The 17,078-nt window shown below is 57.7% G+C and overlaps 1 protein-coding gene and 1 long non-coding RNA gene across 4 annotated transcripts; one reads left to right on the top strand and one right to left on the bottom strand.

Annotated features, from left to right (window-relative positions):
* The first annotated feature begins 983 nt into the window (after positions 1-983).
* LOC131816410 (uncharacterized) lies at positions 984-2,546 on the top strand. Its single transcript, XR_009348060.1, has 3 exons — positions 984-1,307; positions 1,917-2,073; positions 2,206-2,546. It is a non-coding gene; the product is annotated as an uncharacterized LOC131816410 (long non-coding RNA).
* A 3,215-nt stretch (positions 2,547-5,761) lies between these two features.
* On the bottom strand, positions 5,762-16,730 carry SGCA (sarcoglycan alpha). Of its 3 annotated transcripts, none has more exons than XM_059149100.1 (11): positions 16,637-16,730; positions 16,377-16,478; positions 15,714-15,778; positions 14,591-14,710; positions 14,100-14,172; positions 13,543-13,741; positions 12,980-13,142; positions 11,638-11,846; positions 11,413-11,439; positions 6,215-6,407; positions 5,762-5,953 (listed from the first exon to the last, which is right to left on the bottom strand). In XM_059149100.1, the coding sequence occupies exons 3-10, from the start codon at positions 15,729-15,731 to the stop codon at positions 6,227-6,229; spliced, it is 990 nt and encodes a 329-aa protein (XP_059005083.1). In that variant the 5' UTR covers positions 15,732-15,778; positions 16,377-16,478; positions 16,637-16,730; the 3' UTR covers positions 5,762-5,953; positions 6,215-6,226. The 3 variants fall into 3 exon arrangements, with proteins under 3 accessions (XP_059005083.1, XP_059005080.1, XP_059005082.1); XM_059149097.1 differs by lacking the exons at positions 15,714-15,778; positions 16,637-16,730 and adding exons at positions 14,335-14,489; positions 15,779-15,834 and having other exon boundaries at positions 16,377-16,532; XM_059149099.1 differs by lacking the exons at positions 15,714-15,778; positions 16,377-16,478; positions 16,637-16,730 and adding an exon at positions 15,779-15,834.
* Positions 16,731-17,078: the final 348 nt, after the last annotated feature.

The raw sequence follows: 17,078 nt of genomic DNA, 5'->3' as shown, positions 1-17,078 counted from the left end.
ATGCCTTGGTCACCCTCGGCTACCCTGGCCTCCAGCATCCTCCCCACCCCCGCAATCCGGGGGCAACCAAGGCTCTACCTGGCTGTTACCCACCTGTCCCATCTCCCTGTCCCTCTCTTGCCACACCTATCACACCAGCCAGAAAGGGTGACCATGACCACAGCTCCCACGTATGTACCACACTTTCCACATCCAGACCTTTCTTTACACGTCTTCCTCTGCCTGAACTGACAGCCCTTATCTCTGCCAGCTCAGTGCCCCCCAATTCCCGGCCACGTGTACCCTCGTTCCTCCCGCCGTCTCCCCACCACCGCCAGTTATGCTCTTCAGGCCCGGCAGTCGAACTAAGGCCAGAGGCCAGGTTTAGAGATTGGGGAGATTAAAGTGAGAAAGGGGGTGAGGTGGCAAGGGGGAGCTTTCTAGGCCACTGTGGACAGGAGCGAGAGGAAGAGCAATGAAAACCAGCCCCCGTGGGGAGAGCAGGCAGCCTCGGAAGGCCCAAGGCCAGCGCCTTCTGCACCCTCAAAGCTCACTCTCTCCAGGGGTCTCAATAGCGTGGCCGCTAGCCTCACGTGACTCGGGGGCACTTGACATGTGGGTGGTGCCCATGCAGAACTCAATTTTACATTGTATTTAACAGGGATTAATTTTAAAGCTATAAGCGGCTAGTGGCCACCGCGTCGGGCATCTCCAGACAAACAAGGGACTATGCCCCTCAATAGGTGGGCACAATCTACACACGGGGACACGAGTGCATGCGTCTGAGGGCATGCGAGGTAACGCCATGTGGCAGGGCTGTGCCGGGCAGCTCGGATCCTGTGGTTGCAAGGCCAGAATGTGGTTTCAGTGTGTGTGCAGGACAGGAGGGGAAGGGGACAAAGGGGCCTTTGTGCCACACTCCCAACTCAAGCCCTCCTCTCCGCTGACATCACAGCTGCCCTAAATAGAGCTGCCGGGACCCGCTCCCCCAGACCCCGGGCTGCCCCCCGCGTCATGGCATAGGGCCGGCCGCTCCCGTCGCCGCTCCAAGGACTTTTCCTTTGTTTTTTATGTGAGGAGCCACCTTCCTAAGGTTGACTTCTCAGTCAACTTCAGATGGAACATTCTAGAAAAGAAGGAGGTTTCATTTGGATTTTATATTTTTTGCGGCTCTCTCAGCATCCTGGGTCCCTTCCGTGGTATGAGCCCATCTCCTGGCAGGATTTTTTTTCCTGACTGAAATGTGGCAGATTTCCCCTCCTCTCTGGGGTCAGCTCTTTACCCCTCAGCTGCCCTGGTGCCTCCAAGACTTTCCTGGATGGACATGGGTGAGGTTGAGGAGGGGAGAGGTGGTTGGGGTGGCAGGGAGTCTGCCTAGCTGGAGTGTGGGAGCCTCAGGCAAGGGGGGGCACGTGGGGATTGTGCGGTGAGCAGGAGAAGAAATGTGGGGCTGCTCTCAAAACCGGGACCCCCCAGAGGAACGTTGCTCGGGGCTGTGAATGTGGGAGGCTGTGTGAGTGGGTGAGGGGGTGGGTGCTGCCCACATATCCCTGTGTGGAGGAGAACGTGTCCCACTCTCTGCGGCCCGTCCACCCATAAACAAACGGGGCTGTGTTCAAAGGGCCCCACACACGTGTGGGTGTGCTGGGGTTGATTGGTGGGGAGGGGATGGTCTGTGGGTGTGAGGACTGCTCCCCCACACACCTGGCAGAGGAGGAGATGGAAAGGGTCTAGCAGTAAGGACCTGTGTCTGCATAGGGGCGACAGAGGGCATAGGTAGGCCTGCGGGTGAACAGGGGTGGCTGACCAGGGAAGAGTTGGGGAAAAACCCGGAGAGGCTGGGTTTGGGGAGAGACCACAGACCTAAAGCGTCAGGATCGCAGAGGCCAAGTGCTGGTAAGCAGGTGTCTCTATCCCCTTCCTGGTATGTGCTCCAGAGGGTACCAAGTAGAGCTGAGAGATGTCCACGGGCCAGTGGGCAAGTCCTGGGAAGAAGGATGGCCCTGGTCTAGCAGGGTAATTCAGACCCTTCTGCACATGGAGACGTCGAAGACTTCGCCCAGCACGTGCACGCGCAGAAAGGCTCGGAGGGAGGTGAGTTTCATGCACGCCGATGCGGGAGACTGGGGTTTTCTCTCCCTAAGACCATGGGAGGAAGAGGAGGATGGGGTGGGATGGGGACCAAAGCACATTTTAGAACAAGGAGGCCACATATTCACATTCTAGGTGACTTCACTGCTGTGGGGCGGACCTCCCGCCACCCCCAACAATTCCTTCAGGCTTTGGGAAACTCACGCCTGCACAAAGGTCTGTTGCAAACAGGTTTTCTGGAGAAAGTGAGGAAAGGGGCTGGGTTCTGGGTTTGGGTTGATCTGGAGTGGAGATAAAGGAAGAGCCGTGAACCCAGCACTGCCCAGGAAAAACAGTATGTTCGCCACAGATGTAATTTTACATTTCAGCCATATTAAGGGAATAAAAAGAAACAAGCGAAGTTAATTTTAATAACATGTTTTATTTAACCCAGTATACCCCAAAATATCATTTCACTGGCCAGCTGACCGACACCAGGAAGCATGGGCATTTCAGCCTCCACCCCCAACCTAGAGGCGGAGCATGAACCCTTCACAGGGCACAGAATGTAAATGGAGCTTATTTAAGCTGGACCTCCTGGGGTGGGGGGTGAGGGGACCCCACGGGCCTCTCTGGTTTGGCTGCGCTCACAGGAGGTTTCATGGGTAACAATGTCTCCTTTTTGGGGAGCGGCCAGATGCCAGGCATTTGCCTGGGGTTCATAAATTCTCCCAACAGCCCTAGGCAATTACGATTAATGTCTTACGAGCAAACGAACTGTCAGAGCCATGATTCGAGTTCTGCTTTGCTCTGAGCCCAAACCCACGCTGTAAATGCTGTGTGTGTGTGTGTGTGTGTGTGTGTGTGTGTGCGCGCAGAACTGGGGAGACACAGGCCCTGTGAGGACTAAGGCCAGCTGTGGGTAGGGCCCTGTGTTCCCCTCCAGCAGACATCCTTCTCCCAGACTGAGGGGATGTCTACAGTCAGGCCACGGTGAGGCCCTGTTGAGGGTGACAGCAGAGGCCCCACGCACTGGGTCCCGGAGCAATGGTGGCCGTGGGACCGGAGGAGCTGAGGGTGAAAAGCAGGGCATGGGGCCACATCTCAGGGTGGTGGGGGCTGGGGGGCCACGGTGGCTGGTCTTCCGTGACTGTGGAGGGTTGGGTGTGACTGCAGGAGGACCCCGCCCCTCGGGGAGGACAGAGGTGCTGAGTACAGCCGTGCCTTTCTCGCGTGCTGCCCAGGGGCCCTCGGGTGCACGCGTGCGCGTGTGCCCACGCACGGCTCGGCGTCCTCCGCAGTCACGCCATCCTTCCAGCTACTGTCTGGGCCACTTCCTCCCAGGCTGGCGGCCAGGCTCCCGTGTGCTCCTCGGAGCCAAGATCTCAAGGCAAAAGATGGGCAGCAGAGGGAAGCAAGGGGCCGGGAAGACTCCCAGCTCTGGCTGCTCCCGGGCAGGAGCAGGAGCGCAGAGACCTGGAGAGGGCAGACCCTTCCTGGAGGGGGCAAGGATGGAGGAGGGGCACCCCGGAGAGCAGGCTGGTGGCTCAAAGCCTCCAGCACAGGCCGACTCCGTGCAACTCCAGGTCTCCAGGTTTCGGCCAGATGAGGGGCCTCGAGGCAAAAGAGGAAATGAAGAGACAGAGACACAGTCCCGTTAGAGGCCCCATGTGGGTGGGGGGTGGCCACCCCAATAGGCACTCAGTCCAAAACGTCTACTGAGCACCTGCCCTGTGCCAGCACTGAGCCTCTGCCCGCCTCCGCAGATGCTTATGGGACAACTAACTAACTAACTAACTAGGGGGTACGGGATGCCCAGCGGGCAGGGCAACGTGAATGTAATGGTAGATGCACTAGCATTGGCCTTGCCTACTCCCATGGCCCAAAGAAGAGGAACAGCTTCCTTAAGAGCTCTGAGCACACCCAGACCTGGGCACCCCTTCAGGACATCTTTCCTGAGCACCCACTGTGGATAGGCGCTGCCCCCCTCCGCAGAAGGGTCCCTAGAACCCTGCCCTTTTGGAGCTTCTATCTAGGGTAGGAAGCCAGCCTGGAACAGGGCACGAAGGAGGTGCGGGGGCCCTGGAAGGAGGCGGGGCTGGTGGGGGCTCTCTGAGGGCTGCCTCTTGGACAGAGACCAAAACGGCAGTGAGGGGGGAGTTGTGTGGATGATCGGGAGAGAGGGTAGGGGATCCCAACAGAGGGAAGAGCAGGGGCAAAGGCCCAGAAGCAGGAGTGGGCTATGAGGCAGAATGTCTGCAGTGCCGTGTGAAGGGTAGACATGAGCTCAGAGGGCTGGGCAGAGCCAGCACGCCCGGTCAAGAGCGCGGATCTTACTCTCAGTGTGACTAGAAGGCGTTGGAGAATCAAAAGCTGGGGGATGTGATGCCCTGATCTTTCTTCTGAAAGGGTGGGCCTGGCTCCTGCTGGAGTTGAGGCTAGAGGGGCAGAAGGGACGGGGCTCCACGGGGAGGCTGTTGCAGGGGCCCAGAGGCGAGATCCTGGGGCTGCACCAGGATCCGAGTGGAGGCCATGAGAAGTGGATGGATTCCAGACATACTGGAAGGTGGGGATTTGGGGGAATGAGAGAAAGGGGAGGGGTCCCAGGGGGCACTCACCACCCCCTTGCCAGTACCTTTTGGAACACCTGGACACAGTATTCAGAAATTTAGCCATCCTCAGGGGCCCTTGGCCCTGGAGGCACCACCATGGTGTTGTCCCTCCTCATCAGCCCCAAGCCTGGGGCCATGCACGGCACCCCCAACACCCACTGCCCCCTGGGGGAAGGGAGAGGGATCCACCCATATCCCAGGGCAGTGGGTGGATCCCAGGCCTGGTGGGTCAAACTCAAAATGGGATTTCAAGGTCACCATGGAGGATGTTTGGATTTTCTTGGGAGTTGCCACCCAGATCCAGGGGCCTGAGACGGAGGCCATAAGTCCCTGCTCCTCTGCTACCCTTCCTTTATCTGGGTCCCCTCTTGGGCCCGATCTCTGGCTTGGCCTCCCAAGGCAGTGGTCAGACATGAGACCAGGTGTGGTTCAGGGCGGCAGTGGGCGGGGGCCCAGCCATCTGGGAGAAAGCAGCTGGGGGTTCGTCCTCGCCAGCTGAGCTCTCCAGGGCCAGGCTGGTGACACTCCGCTCAACAAGGGCGCCAGGTCACGCCGTGTCCCGTGACTTCTGCCCAGACCCTGGAGAAGCCCACTGGGTCATTGAGCTCAAGCATTCAGGGTCCCGTATCCCAACCGCTCTCTCCATATACAGGATAGGCTTCCTTGCAGCATGAGTTACAAAGGGACTCTTCCTCTAGGGGGTCCAGACAGATAAGAACCTGGACCTCTTGCTTCCAGAACCCTTCAGCCCTCTAGAAGGCAACGCGGAGGTGGACATACTAAATTCTAATCCAAACTCTGCCCCTTGCTTGCTCGGTGACCTTGGGTAAGTTGCCTTCTCTCCCTGGGCCTTGGTTTCCTCCTCTGTAAAGTGGGGCTGATGACCCAGTAATACCCGCAATCAGGTTCTGTCCAAGGACTAAGACCTGGGCCACAGATCAGATCCTTCCGTCTTTCTTCCAGAGAAGATGAGAAAACAGCAAAATGCCAAGAGTCTGAAGGGCAGGCTGGTAGCCCCTGGCTGACTCTGAGAGCTCCCAGAGCAGAAAGGGAAACTGAGGAAGCAAGGCTGCTGAGAAGGAGGAGCCGGCAGCCATAGGTGAGGACAGCAGCAACTATTTATTCGGGGGATCCTGACCCCAGACACCCTCACCTCCCCTGCCGCCATTTCTCTGTTTGTTCCAAGCCTGGGGGCCCTCAGGCCAGGAGCCCAAATCCCCAGGAAGGATGTGGCTGTGGGTCCGCGGCTCCATGCGTGTGGGGAGAGGAGGAGGAGGAGGCTGGGCCTGGAACTGGAACAGCAGAGGGAGGGCTGAGGGACCGTGATGGGGCTCCTGCCTCCCCAGCCAGCCCTCCAACCCCAAGTGCTGGGCCCTGGGGGACATAGCCCTGGACCTGCTGAGCAACCCCCACACCCCCAGCTCCTTCAGAGGAGCAGGCAAGGCTGTGTGCCCCGTCCCTTGACTTCCCTGCCCACCACTATCTACCCCAGCCGCGAGTCAGAAGCCACCTTGTCCCCAGAAATGAGGTTGGCGTGGCCCCACCGGGCCCACCTGGTTACGCCCTCAGTGCTGGTCCAGGATGAGGGGCACCTGGGCGCTGTCCACTTGCGGAGGCAGCCGCTCGCCGGTGCGCACGTTGAACATGGGCAGCGTGGACAGTGGCCGGGGCACCTCCCGACTGGATGCCATCTGCCGCAGCTCCTCTGTGTTCCCGCGGATGGTGCAGTGGTGGACCATCTGGATGCTGGGGGCACAGGGCCGACAGAGTCATCAGCTCTGGCTCCCTGTGCCCCTGCATCTGAGACACGCTGTAGCCCTCCACTTGCTGGCATGCGTAGGGGGAGGACAAACAGGCGGGTCTTTGGTGCTGGCTCAGGGTCCAGTGACCAAGGCATAGGCTGTGGGAGCAGACAGTCTGGATTCAAAGCTGTGTGTCCCTGGCAAGGTGCTGAACCACGCTGTGCCTCAGTGTCCTCAACCGTAAAATGGGCATAATACTAGAGCCTACTTCCTAGCACTGTGGTGGGAATTAAGTGAGAGAAATGTTTAGAAAAGCACCTGGTGCATGCGAAGAGCTCCCGAGATGCTCGACATGATACCCACAGTGGATCCGTATTTGAGGAGGTACACCATTTGCTGGATATTCGTTCCCATGACCCTCTAGGTCCCTTCTAGCAGTTTCCTCCACTAATACTCTCTCCTGCCATTGACCATCCAGTCTTCCCTGTCTCATCCCCCTCAGAGTCTGGCAAACGTCCCCCCTCCATCTCTTCCCACCTCCTACTTCGGCTCCTGCTATTTCTGGCCAGACCCCCACGATCTCCTCTTCCGGCTCTTCCCTTGTAGCGTCCCTGGCCTTTGTACCTGGACCTCTCCCACCCGGCCCCAGGACCGGCTCTGGGACACTGACTATCTGCTCTCTGCTTTCTCCCAGACCACAACTCCCTGAGGCCAGCCCTGGGCTCTGCCCTCTGTGGGCCTGAAATCCCCAGGGCAGTCTGGAAGTCCTTCCTGAGCCCTAGTCTTTCTAGAAGACTTTCTTCTTTCTTCTCAGAAAGCTCAGCCGCATTCTCATTTGAGATCCTCACAGCTTGCTTTCTGCTGTCCGGGGGCAAGCTTCCGTTCATTCTGAGAAGGACGGTAGCCCGGTGAAACCAAGCACAGGGATTTGCTTTGGGTCTGAGTGTGAGTTCTGCTACTCACTGCCTATGTGAACTTATGCAAGTCACTTAACTTCTCTGTGCCACTGTTTCCTCCATTGTAATGAAGTTCAGGTACAGACTGAATGAGTTAATACAGGAAACACACTTCAATGTCTTTTGGTCAGCATCACAGAGATAGCTAAGTTTACAGGGAACGTGATGCCGCCATCCTTATCATCAGTGTTGTTTTATTATAGGAAGCTCACTAATGTACTTGGCCTCCAGTAAAGGGATGTTCTTCCAAGCCCCTTTACATGAGCCCACCCACACTCGTCCAACCGGGACATACTTTCCCAGGTGAGACCAACAGCAGGGACTCTTCATTACAAACAATAAGAATTAGTCTCCTTGGGACGCCTGCGTGGCTCAGTCAGTTGAGCATCCGACCCTTGATTTCGACCGATTTTGACCAAGTTCATGATCTGAAGGTCCTGAGATTGAACCCTGGGTGGGGCTCCACACTCAGCCAGGAGTCTGCTTCTCTCCCTCTGCCCCTCCCCCCACCAACTCTCAAAATAAAGTCTAAAAAAAAAAAGGGAGCCTGGGTGGCTCAGTCAGTTAAGTGTCGGACTTCGGCTCAAGTCATGATCTATCAAACCTGGGATGGACCCCCACATGGGGCTCCTTGCTCTGCGGGGAGCCTGCTTCTCCCTCTGCCCCCTGCTGCTTGTGTTCTCTCTCTCAAATAAATAAAGTCTTAGAAAAAAAATAAAAAAGAATTAAGTTTCCTTAAAGGAGTGGGGACCCCAGGCAGAGGGAAGCTACCCTACTTGCCTCTGGCTTACTGATCAAATGAGGGAGGGGCAGTGATCCCCACCCCTGTCCCAGTCTCAGTTAACGGACACCAACACCAGGTCGAGCTTGGGATGGGAGATTAGACGCCGGGTCAGACTTTCGAGTTTCAGACTGAATGGGCCCCTGCTCTGCTCCTCGGGGCAGGGAGGGAGGGGGGCAGGACCAAGTCCTGTCTGGTTGCGGGGAGGAGGTGGAGTCCCCTTCTAAGGCCAGGGGAGGATCAAGATGAGCTCTTGAGTCTGGAATTTGGCAAGCAGAGTAGTCCAAAACGCAATTTTCCATTCCCAGGCAAGGGGAGGCTGAGGGAGAAAGGAAGCTAGAAGCATGGGGCTGCTTCGGGCCAGAGACAGCCAGGCAGGTAATGCCCTGGCCAGGGAAGGGCCTTAGTTAGGGGGCCCCCTCCCCGCCCTGGGCCCTGCATCTGGGTCTCATTACTCTCGCGACATACACAGGTGGAAAATGCTCTGGGGATGTTTTTCCAGAGCAGGAGCCGAAGCCAGCCCCACTGCGGCCTTCCCCCACAGCCCTTCCACATCAGCACTTGGGCAGACGAACAAATAGGCAGCCATTCCTACACACACACACACACACACACACACACACACACACTTGCCACCTCCAACACACACAGCTCTGGAGCCCCGTCTCTTGACACACAGACCACAGAAGAGGGTCAGGCAGAGGGACTTTCTGGCCAGCAAACTCTGATACAGGCCACAGTTGTGGATAATTTGAAAAATGGTAGACATTGAACAAGCAAAAAAATAAATAAATAAAGGAATTTGTAGAAATAAATCAACTCAAAATCCAAACCAACAAGGGCTGATAGGGCACACGGTAAGCCTGCTGACGGATTCAACACTGATGGAGGAAACAGATTTTCCTGAGCGCTTCCGAGCTCCAGAACTCAGCCAGCAGAACGGGCCGTGCTCGAAATCACCGGTCAGAAGAGAATTTCCACAATAGCAGAAGGTATAATTGATCAAATTTGGCATGGGCCAAAAAAATTGAGGAATAAAATGTTCCTTGAAAAACGGACATGGAAAATCACTCATTCCAAATGGGAAAAAAATTCTATCAAATAAAAATGAAAATAGGAAAAAAAAAAAAAAGCACAGTTTTTCCATGGCTTTGTGATCAAATTGACCAAGGAATCAAACTGACCTGGGTAGAGCAAGGGAGCAAGGCATGACAGTTTGCTCACTCTGGAAAGTATTTTCCCTTAACGATTCAGAAATGTGGGTATAATTCTGATGCTAAAAATGTTCGTATTCCTCAACCTACTGGGTTGACATGGTGGCATCAAAATGGTGGGTTTAAAACTGAGGTTTCATGGGGCGCCTGGGTGGCTCAACCAGTTAAGGGTCCAACCCTCGATTTCAGCTCAGGTCATGATTTTGGGGTCCTGAGAAAGAGCCCCACGTCAGGCTCCCTGCTCAGGGCAGAGTCAGCTTGTCCTTCTCTCTTCCTCCCTCCCCGCCACCGCTTACTCTCAGTCTCTCTTTCAATTAAAAAAAAAAAAAAAAAATCTTAAAAAAAAAAAACAAAACTGGGGTCTCTGAGCATCCTGAAATCTGCTGGTTCTGATGCATACATTTCTAAACACTCGCACCCGTGCTTGACACACCACGTGACCCCGCCGTCCACCCACCTGGCCTCCGCCCTCCTTCCCAAGGTACCTGGCTTGTCAGATGCCCACACTATCTGGGCACCTCCCAGGAAAGAACAATGGGACCACTGTGACCCTCATAGGATTCTGGCGACCTCACAATGTCCCCCTGAGGTCACCACCAAGGTAACCCTTGCCACCCCCTGCACCTGAGGCACAAATCTGTGGAGGCCAGCCGTGGGTGATCATCCTTGGTCTTACTTCTGGCCACCCAGGGGGAGGCTGGGGCTGGAGCCCTCCACGGGAGCCTCTGAGGGAACCAGGACCAGAGACTTGCCTCATCCACCGAAGAGCAACCCAGTGGAGACGTCCAGCCGTCACCCTGGAGGCCCTCGCACCTAGCTCCTTTCACCCGCCCCAGGGAGAGATGCAGAAAGACACTTCAGCGCCACCCCCATCTGCACCCTTGGCGGCCTCGAACCCACCGCAGGGCGTAGGCCGGCAGGCCAGCGCCTCCGGGGCCCCTAGCAAGAATGTGACTGGGCGCCGCGCCAGCCCCAAAACCCGACGGAAGCTCAGCATATCCAAGGTGATCCTGGGGGTGGTGGCGGACAAGGGCATGCACAACCGCGTGAGTCTAGCCACCCTGAAGAAGGCGGTCACCACCATGGGCTACGACATGACCCGGAACGCCTGGCGCTTCAAGCGAGTGCTCAAGGGGCTGGTGGACAAGGGCATTCTCAAGCAGGTGACCGGCAAGGGGGCCTCGGGCTCCTTCCGCATGGGCAAGAAGTTTGCCTCCAAGTTCAAGCTCAGGGGCCAGAGACAGCGCCGATCTGGGCAGCGCCGGCCTGGGCAGCGCCAGTTGCTAATGGGCTCCCAAAGAGGGCACAAGCGGCTACACAAGGAGGGCCGCAGGGTGGCCAGAGGCCGCCGCAATTAATGACGCAGGCGAGGCAAGAAGGCAGGGGTGCCAGGCCCGCCACAGGCTCAGTGCAGTGGAAATAAAAGGAGCCTAACTTATTTCACACCTGCCTCCTGGAATGTTTGGGGCTCAAGGGAGTGAGAGTAGAAGGAGGCTGGGGACAGAGGAGGGGGTAAGGCCATCGGGGGGTTCGAACGAAGAGTGGGATGGATTTGGGGTCAGGGCTGGAGGAATTGGGAGGACCACAGACATTAACTAGTTCAATGACCCCGTCATCTGGCAGGTGGAGGAACCTGGGGCCCAAGAGCCTCACGCGGATGGTGTGGCAGAAACCAGCCTGGAACCACACCTACTGTGTGACTCGGGGAAGTGCACGTGTGTGCATGTGTGTGCACGTGTGTGTGTGTGAACACAGCCTCTTCAATGGCTTCTCGAACCCTTTCCCCCAGGGTGGCCACAGGTCTGCACACTTGGCAGGGATCCCCTCCTGTGCCCCATCCCAGGTTACAGTCCTCCACGGAGACCCAGAAAATAAGAAGGCCGGGCCAGGAGAGGTCAGGCCCAGCAACCAGCCAGCCGAGACCTGGAGCTCAGAGGCCAGGTGCGGCCCCCATCAGCCCAGAGTAATGTGTGTTGCTCATGGAGGTTTGGGGGTGGGGTCTAGCTTGGCAGTCTAGGGGGGTGCTCCCACCCAGCCCCCCAGCTTTCCCCTACTCACTCCGAGGTGGCCAGGTCTCTCTTCAGCCTGTGGAAAGCCAAGGGAGGGGGATTAGCTATTACCCATAACACCCCCCCCCTGGTGCCAGGCTAGGCAAGAGGTCCCCATCTACTTCCTGGCTGAGGACCCCACTCCCTGAGGGCTCCCCAGGCAGCACAGCGGCCACAAGGAGCCCTGTGGGGATGAGCCACAGTGCCCTCCCTGCCCTCTCTCCCCCACACTCACTGTCCCTCCCGCCGGCAGCACATGATGTAAGCCAGCAACGCAGTGAGCAGCAAAGCCACCAGCAGGGGCACCAGGAGGGTGACCAGGGCGTCGGTGAGGAAGTCTCGGTCCGTGGCCTCAGTCGGTGGACAGAAGAACGGGTCATGCTCCAGAATCCCATCACCTGGGGTGGGCACTTCATCGGCGGGCTCTGGCACTGACTTATCCACCTGCTCAGAGAGCCCAGGGCTCACCGAGGAGCCGTCGGCTAGACACAGAGACCCCCGGGGGATGGGGCACGACCACAGGGTTTCCTCCTGCCTGTCTCCCCCTGCTTGGGTGAGGTCAAAGGACAGGTTTTGGACTAGGAACCGGGAGAGAAGGGCGAGGAGAGGCAGGTCCGTACAATGGTTAAGGCACATCTCTGGGGCCCGACGGCCTGGGTTTGAATCCTCATTCCGACAAGGGCTGTGCTGGATGACTTCCCTCCAGGTGCCTCCTTTCCCTCACGTGGAAAGGCAGAATGCTGATGGTGGCCCCTATCTCTGGGGTGGGGGCAAGTGTAAAGCATGTTGATTGGCTAGAGCCCAGCACACAGCACGTGCTCAGGGACGTTGTTGAGGATCAGTCCTTGCCTCACTGTGGGTCAATTATCAGGAACAGAGTATTCCAGGGGCTCCCAACCCGGGGAGTCAGGGTCTCTACGGACCCCAAGAAATTGTGCTCAGTATTCCCAAGAGCTGTAGTGAGTATCTTTGGTTTAGAACTTGGGGTAGAGGGGTGCCTGGGTGGCTCAGTGGGTTAAAGCCTCTGCCTTCAGCTCCACGCATGATCTCAGGGTCCTGGGATCAAGCCCCACATCTGGCTCTCTGCTCAGCAGGGAGCCTGCTTCCCCGCTCTCTCACTCTGCCTGCCTCTCTACCTACTTGTGATCTCTGTCGGTCAAATAAATAAATTAAAATCTTAAAAAAAAAAAAAAAAAAAAAAAAAAAAAAAAAAAAAAAACTTGGGATAGAGCTATCTGTTTATTATTGCAGGCAGATTTGCTAGGTGACACCTTAGAAGGAAGCAGACAGAGATGTCCCAAAGAGTCCCCTAGTGGGAAAAGGGTTTTTGGAACTGCCCCATTGGGGTGATTGTTCTAGCGGTTGGGTTGGGCGCATAGGAGACTTCTGGAAACCCAGGATCGCTTTTCTGGATTATGGACTCTGTCACCCTCTTGTGGGGTGAGGTGGAACTTCAGCGCGCACGCAAGCACAGAAAGAAACAGGAACAGAGAGATGTGGTGGAAACGGGGCTAGAGAGGAGACTGTGATGGGGATCATGCCCCATTCCCACCTCCGGACCCAGGGTCCCTTCTCACCAGGGACACATTGCACCAGTCAACGCGGAAGTGAGGCGCCAAGGTGTCATAGCAGGACAGAAGTGGAGGCTGACCCTGGGCACAGCGAGCGTGGCTGTCTGGAGATGCCACCATCTTCAGGCAAGTGGAGAAGGGTGAGGTAGAGCCCACCTTGATGTAAACCCTGGGCCCGGACAGAAGCCACAGTTAGCATTTGGGGCAGGGGGAGGGCTGGACACAGGAGATTTGGGGATGCAGGACCACCTTGAGACCTGGGTTATGGCGAGAGCACACAGAGCACCCTATTCTTCTGGGGAGCCTTATACTCCTAGGAATGTCTTTTGATAGCTGGGTCTTTTATGTTCTCGTGGGCTATCAGGGAGTCTAGACTTCAATGTAATTAGGGTTTGGGCCCAGGAAGGGCAAGAAGATGAAGGGGTGTGGCTGGAGGGAAGCTGACGGTGATGTGAAACTGGGAGATCCACGCGGGTATATGAAGGTGCAAGATGGTGCTCCATGACCACCCCTCCGGAAGGCCAGCTGTTGCTACCTCCTCCAGGAAGTCCTCCTGGGTTGCAACTTACCCTTCCTTGCGACCCTCAATAGGAAGGGGGACGCGGCCCCCACGGTCCAAGGCGGAGGTAATGTTGAGTAGCTGGAGCTCCCCCGGCTGCCAGAGCCCTCCCAAGGCTGTGAGGAAGCGACTGGCAGGCGTTGAAGGCAGCACCTCCTCCACATCGTGGCTGCATACGAGGAACTCAGCTTGGTATGGCAGCAGGGGGCCTGCAAAGACCAGGTTGGCACTTGAAACCGCACAGACCCTCCCCAGCCCTCCCCCACTCAATCTCCTCGTCATGCCCCTCCTCCTCAGTCATGCCCCCTCAGACTCCTCCCTTCCTCCCTAACTTCCCATCCTTCACAGGCCTCAAATGCCCTTCCCACAACCTCAGCAACTCCCCAAGGCCCCACAGACCATGGGCAGAACGGCTGAGAAGACAGCTCTGGAGCCCTTCCAGGAGCCCCTGCTCCTACTGCTCCCCAAGTGTCTCCACACCCCCGTCCCTCCTTCCAAGGGAACCCCCCGCAAGATTGGCATTGGCGGGGTGGAGGTGGGGCAGGGGTTCGGCAGGGCTGACGGTACCTTCTGGATCCCCAATCAGCAGCACCAGCCTCTGCCGGGTGGTGTCAAAGCTGTCCCGATTGTAGGCTGTGACCTGGGGCAGGGGGGTGGAGGATGAAAAGAGGGCTGAGGGAGGGGGCGAGGGAGGAAGCGTGGGGGGCACTGAAACACCCTCAAATCAGAGCATCTAAATTATGTAAATGAACATGCACAGATGTCCACAAGGGGCACAGCCCATTGGGGTCCTTGCCGGTACCTCGATGACCTGGCGCCCACGATCTTCAGGGGTGGGGGTGCCGTAGAGGAAGCCAGGCTGGCAGGGGCTGCGCTGGGTGTAGCGGAGCCACCGGGGCAGGTCTGGGTGTCCCTGGAGGTGGGCGTGGTAGGTGACAGGGGTGGTGGAGGGGACATCTGGTGGAAGGGAGGAGAGGGAATGGGAGAAGTGACAGGAGCCTTCACCGGCCCCTGGCCGGGCCTCTCCAGCCCACCAGTGCCCTCCAAGCCCCTCTCACCGGTGTGCTCGGGATGACGCAGGGCCGCTTCCTGGTCCAGGGTGTGCACGAAGACGCGGCCCACAAGAGGCTGCAGGGTGGTCTGCGGGGCCTCCGCATCCCCCAGCCCTGCCAGGAGAACTGTGGGGACCCCATATCCCCCCAAAGACACACATCAGCCTTAGTCCTGGGCAGGGGAGAAGCTCCCAGTGCCCCTAAGAGACGGAGGGCTCCCAGGAAAGGACGTTGGTGGGGTCCTAGCTATGCCACACACACCGGGATCAGTGACAAGTCCCAGATATTTCTGTCACTTCCCATTCATGGGAATTCCCTCCCCCAGTCCACATTTTAGGCTCCCTTTGAGGGGTCACACTGGGCAGGGGCTGCGGTCTGGCTGAGAGGGGTGTGGGGGTGTGGGGGGTAGATGCGGGTTATGGGCACTTGTGAAGGAACTCGAAGAATGCGGGTGTCAGGGGCGCCCGGGAGGCTCAGTCAGTTAAGCGTTGGATCCTTGATTTCAGTTCAGGTCTCAGGGTCTTGAGATCGAGCCCGCTTAGGGTGCTCTGTCTTCTTCTCCCTCTACTCCTCCCCACTGCCCCACAAGCGCTTTGTCACTCTCCCTGCTCTCGCTCTCAGAAAATAAACAAATAAATAGAAATTTTTAAAAAAGAATGCAGAGCATCTGGAAGGCTGGAGGGGAGGGGGAGAGGGAAGGGACTTTTGAAGGAGGTGGGTGGCCATTCTGGTACTCTCTCCCAACTTCCCTAACACACAGCGGGGAAGGCGCCCACAGTAGAAGCCAATAAATGCTGAGCAAAAGGGATCCTAAGCCCCAGGGAAAGGACCTGCCCCAGCGGGGGCCCCCACACCCTCCCAAGGCCAAATTTAGCCTGGGCCTAGAAAGAAGGCCAACCAGCCAGCCCATTAAAGGGCCAACTACACTCTGGGCCTGTGGTCAGGCCCACCTCGGCCTAGGACGCCCAACCCTTCTGAGCTCTCTGAAGCTCTCTGTGCCCCCCACATCCCAGAGCCCTGCTCCCAGCCCCACTTCCCTGGACCTCCTGCTGGACACAGCATGAGCACCCCAAGGTCCTTCTGGTCCCTGGCCCCAGACCCCTCCCCTGAGCTACCTCTGTCTTTCCACCTCTTTCCACTCGGACATCCCGTCCCTTCGTCCTGAGCCTCGCCCAGAAGAACGCGGCAACTTGCCTGCAAGAAGAATCCAGATTAGAGCGGCTGCCATGACTGCCCCAGCCTGCCGGCCCCTGTGAGTGACAGAGACAGGAGCAGGGGAGGAAGAGAGAGGGAGGGAGGGAGAGTGGGAGGGAGAGCCGCTGGGGGAGGTGTCCCAGAGCAGCGGGGCCCCAGCTTCTGCCAGGGGGTCCCTCCCCATCCCCACCTAAGCAGGCACTGAATCCAGGTTGAACACTCTCCTCTTAGGACACTATCCCTCCAGGGATCCCCTCCCTGTGGCCTGAGAACATTCTCTAAACCACCAATCCGAAAACCTTAGTCCTCCCTGGAAACACTCAGGGCTCCCCTTGCCCTGAGGCCCCAGCTCTTGATGGCTTTTAGACCCTGCCTGGGCCTGGCCAACCGGTCCAGAATCCCCGCCTCTCACCCCTGCCAACCACACACACACACACACACACACACTCTCTCTCTCTCTCTCTACCCCAGGCTTCTGCCCAGCATCAATCTGCTGCTGCCCCCTCCACCACCCCCGTCACTAAGTCCTTTGCACAAGCTGTTCCCGCTGCTTGCAGTTCCTTTCCTGCCCTCATCAGACCAGCCAACGGCCACGTACCTGGCAAGACTTGACACAGGCCTCCTCTCCTCCCTGCAGGCGCTCTGTGCTGCCTTCCTCTGCTAGGCCCAGCTGGGTGCCCGCTGGGCCCCGGGTACAGCACTGCAGGGGGTGGGGGAGACTAGAATCTTTTTATCTCCATATGCCCGGACCTGGCATGGGGCCTGGCAACCAGCAGGTATGGGGGGGACAGCACGCCGAACAGCAAGGTGCCCATTCACCCAGCCCTGACCCCCAGAGTAGACACCCCCAGCACGTACCCCAAGTCTGGGAAGAGAGAGAGAGAGTCCTGGGCAGGACTAGCCAGGTAGAGCCGGGGGAGTGGAGGAGGCGGCACAGGCTTGGAGACCTGCCAACTGGACATGAACCTCACCTTGACCCCTCACTGGAGACCTGGCCTTGGAAAACTTCATTTGCCCTCTCTAGGCTCTGTTCCCACAACTATAACCTAGAACGATAGTGCTCACCTCTCGGTGTGCTTGTGATGAAGCCACAACCTCATGAACTCAGTGCGTGCTTAGAGAGCAGCCCCTATTGGCAGGGGTGGGGTGGACGGGGTTGGGGTGGGGACAGACACGTGCCCCACGGGAGTGTGCACGCGGATGGGTACTGCCGGCTAACCCCCCCCTCTGCCACCCTGCACCAGGCTTGAATACACGGATACACATACACGGATGGACTGTAACTCCTTCCATCCCCGCA

This window comes from Mustela lutreola, chromosome 15, assembly GCF_030435805.1.
Source record: "Mustela lutreola isolate mMusLut2 chromosome 15, mMusLut2.pri, whole genome shotgun sequence".
Taxonomy (NCBI): domain Eukaryota; kingdom Metazoa; phylum Chordata; class Mammalia; order Carnivora; family Mustelidae; genus Mustela; species Mustela lutreola.
Note: the sequence above shows the minus strand (reverse complement) of the source record. Positions and strands in the feature narration are given on the sequence as shown.

Bases quoted from the DNA above. Each gene is read 5' to 3' on its own strand.
- SGCA (XM_059149097.1), bottom strand. From the start codon at position 15,812: ATGGCAGCCGCTCTAATCTGGATTCTTCTTGCAG. The intron at 14,711-15,778 runs GCAAGTTGCCGC...GGGTCCCCACAG, and splicing joins AATCTGGATTCTTCTTGCAG to TTCTCCTGGCAGGGCTGGGG. The intron at 11,440-11,637 runs GTGAGTGTGGGG...GGCTTTCCACAG, and splicing joins TGCTGCCGGCGGGAGGGACA to GCTGAAGAGAGACCTGGCCA.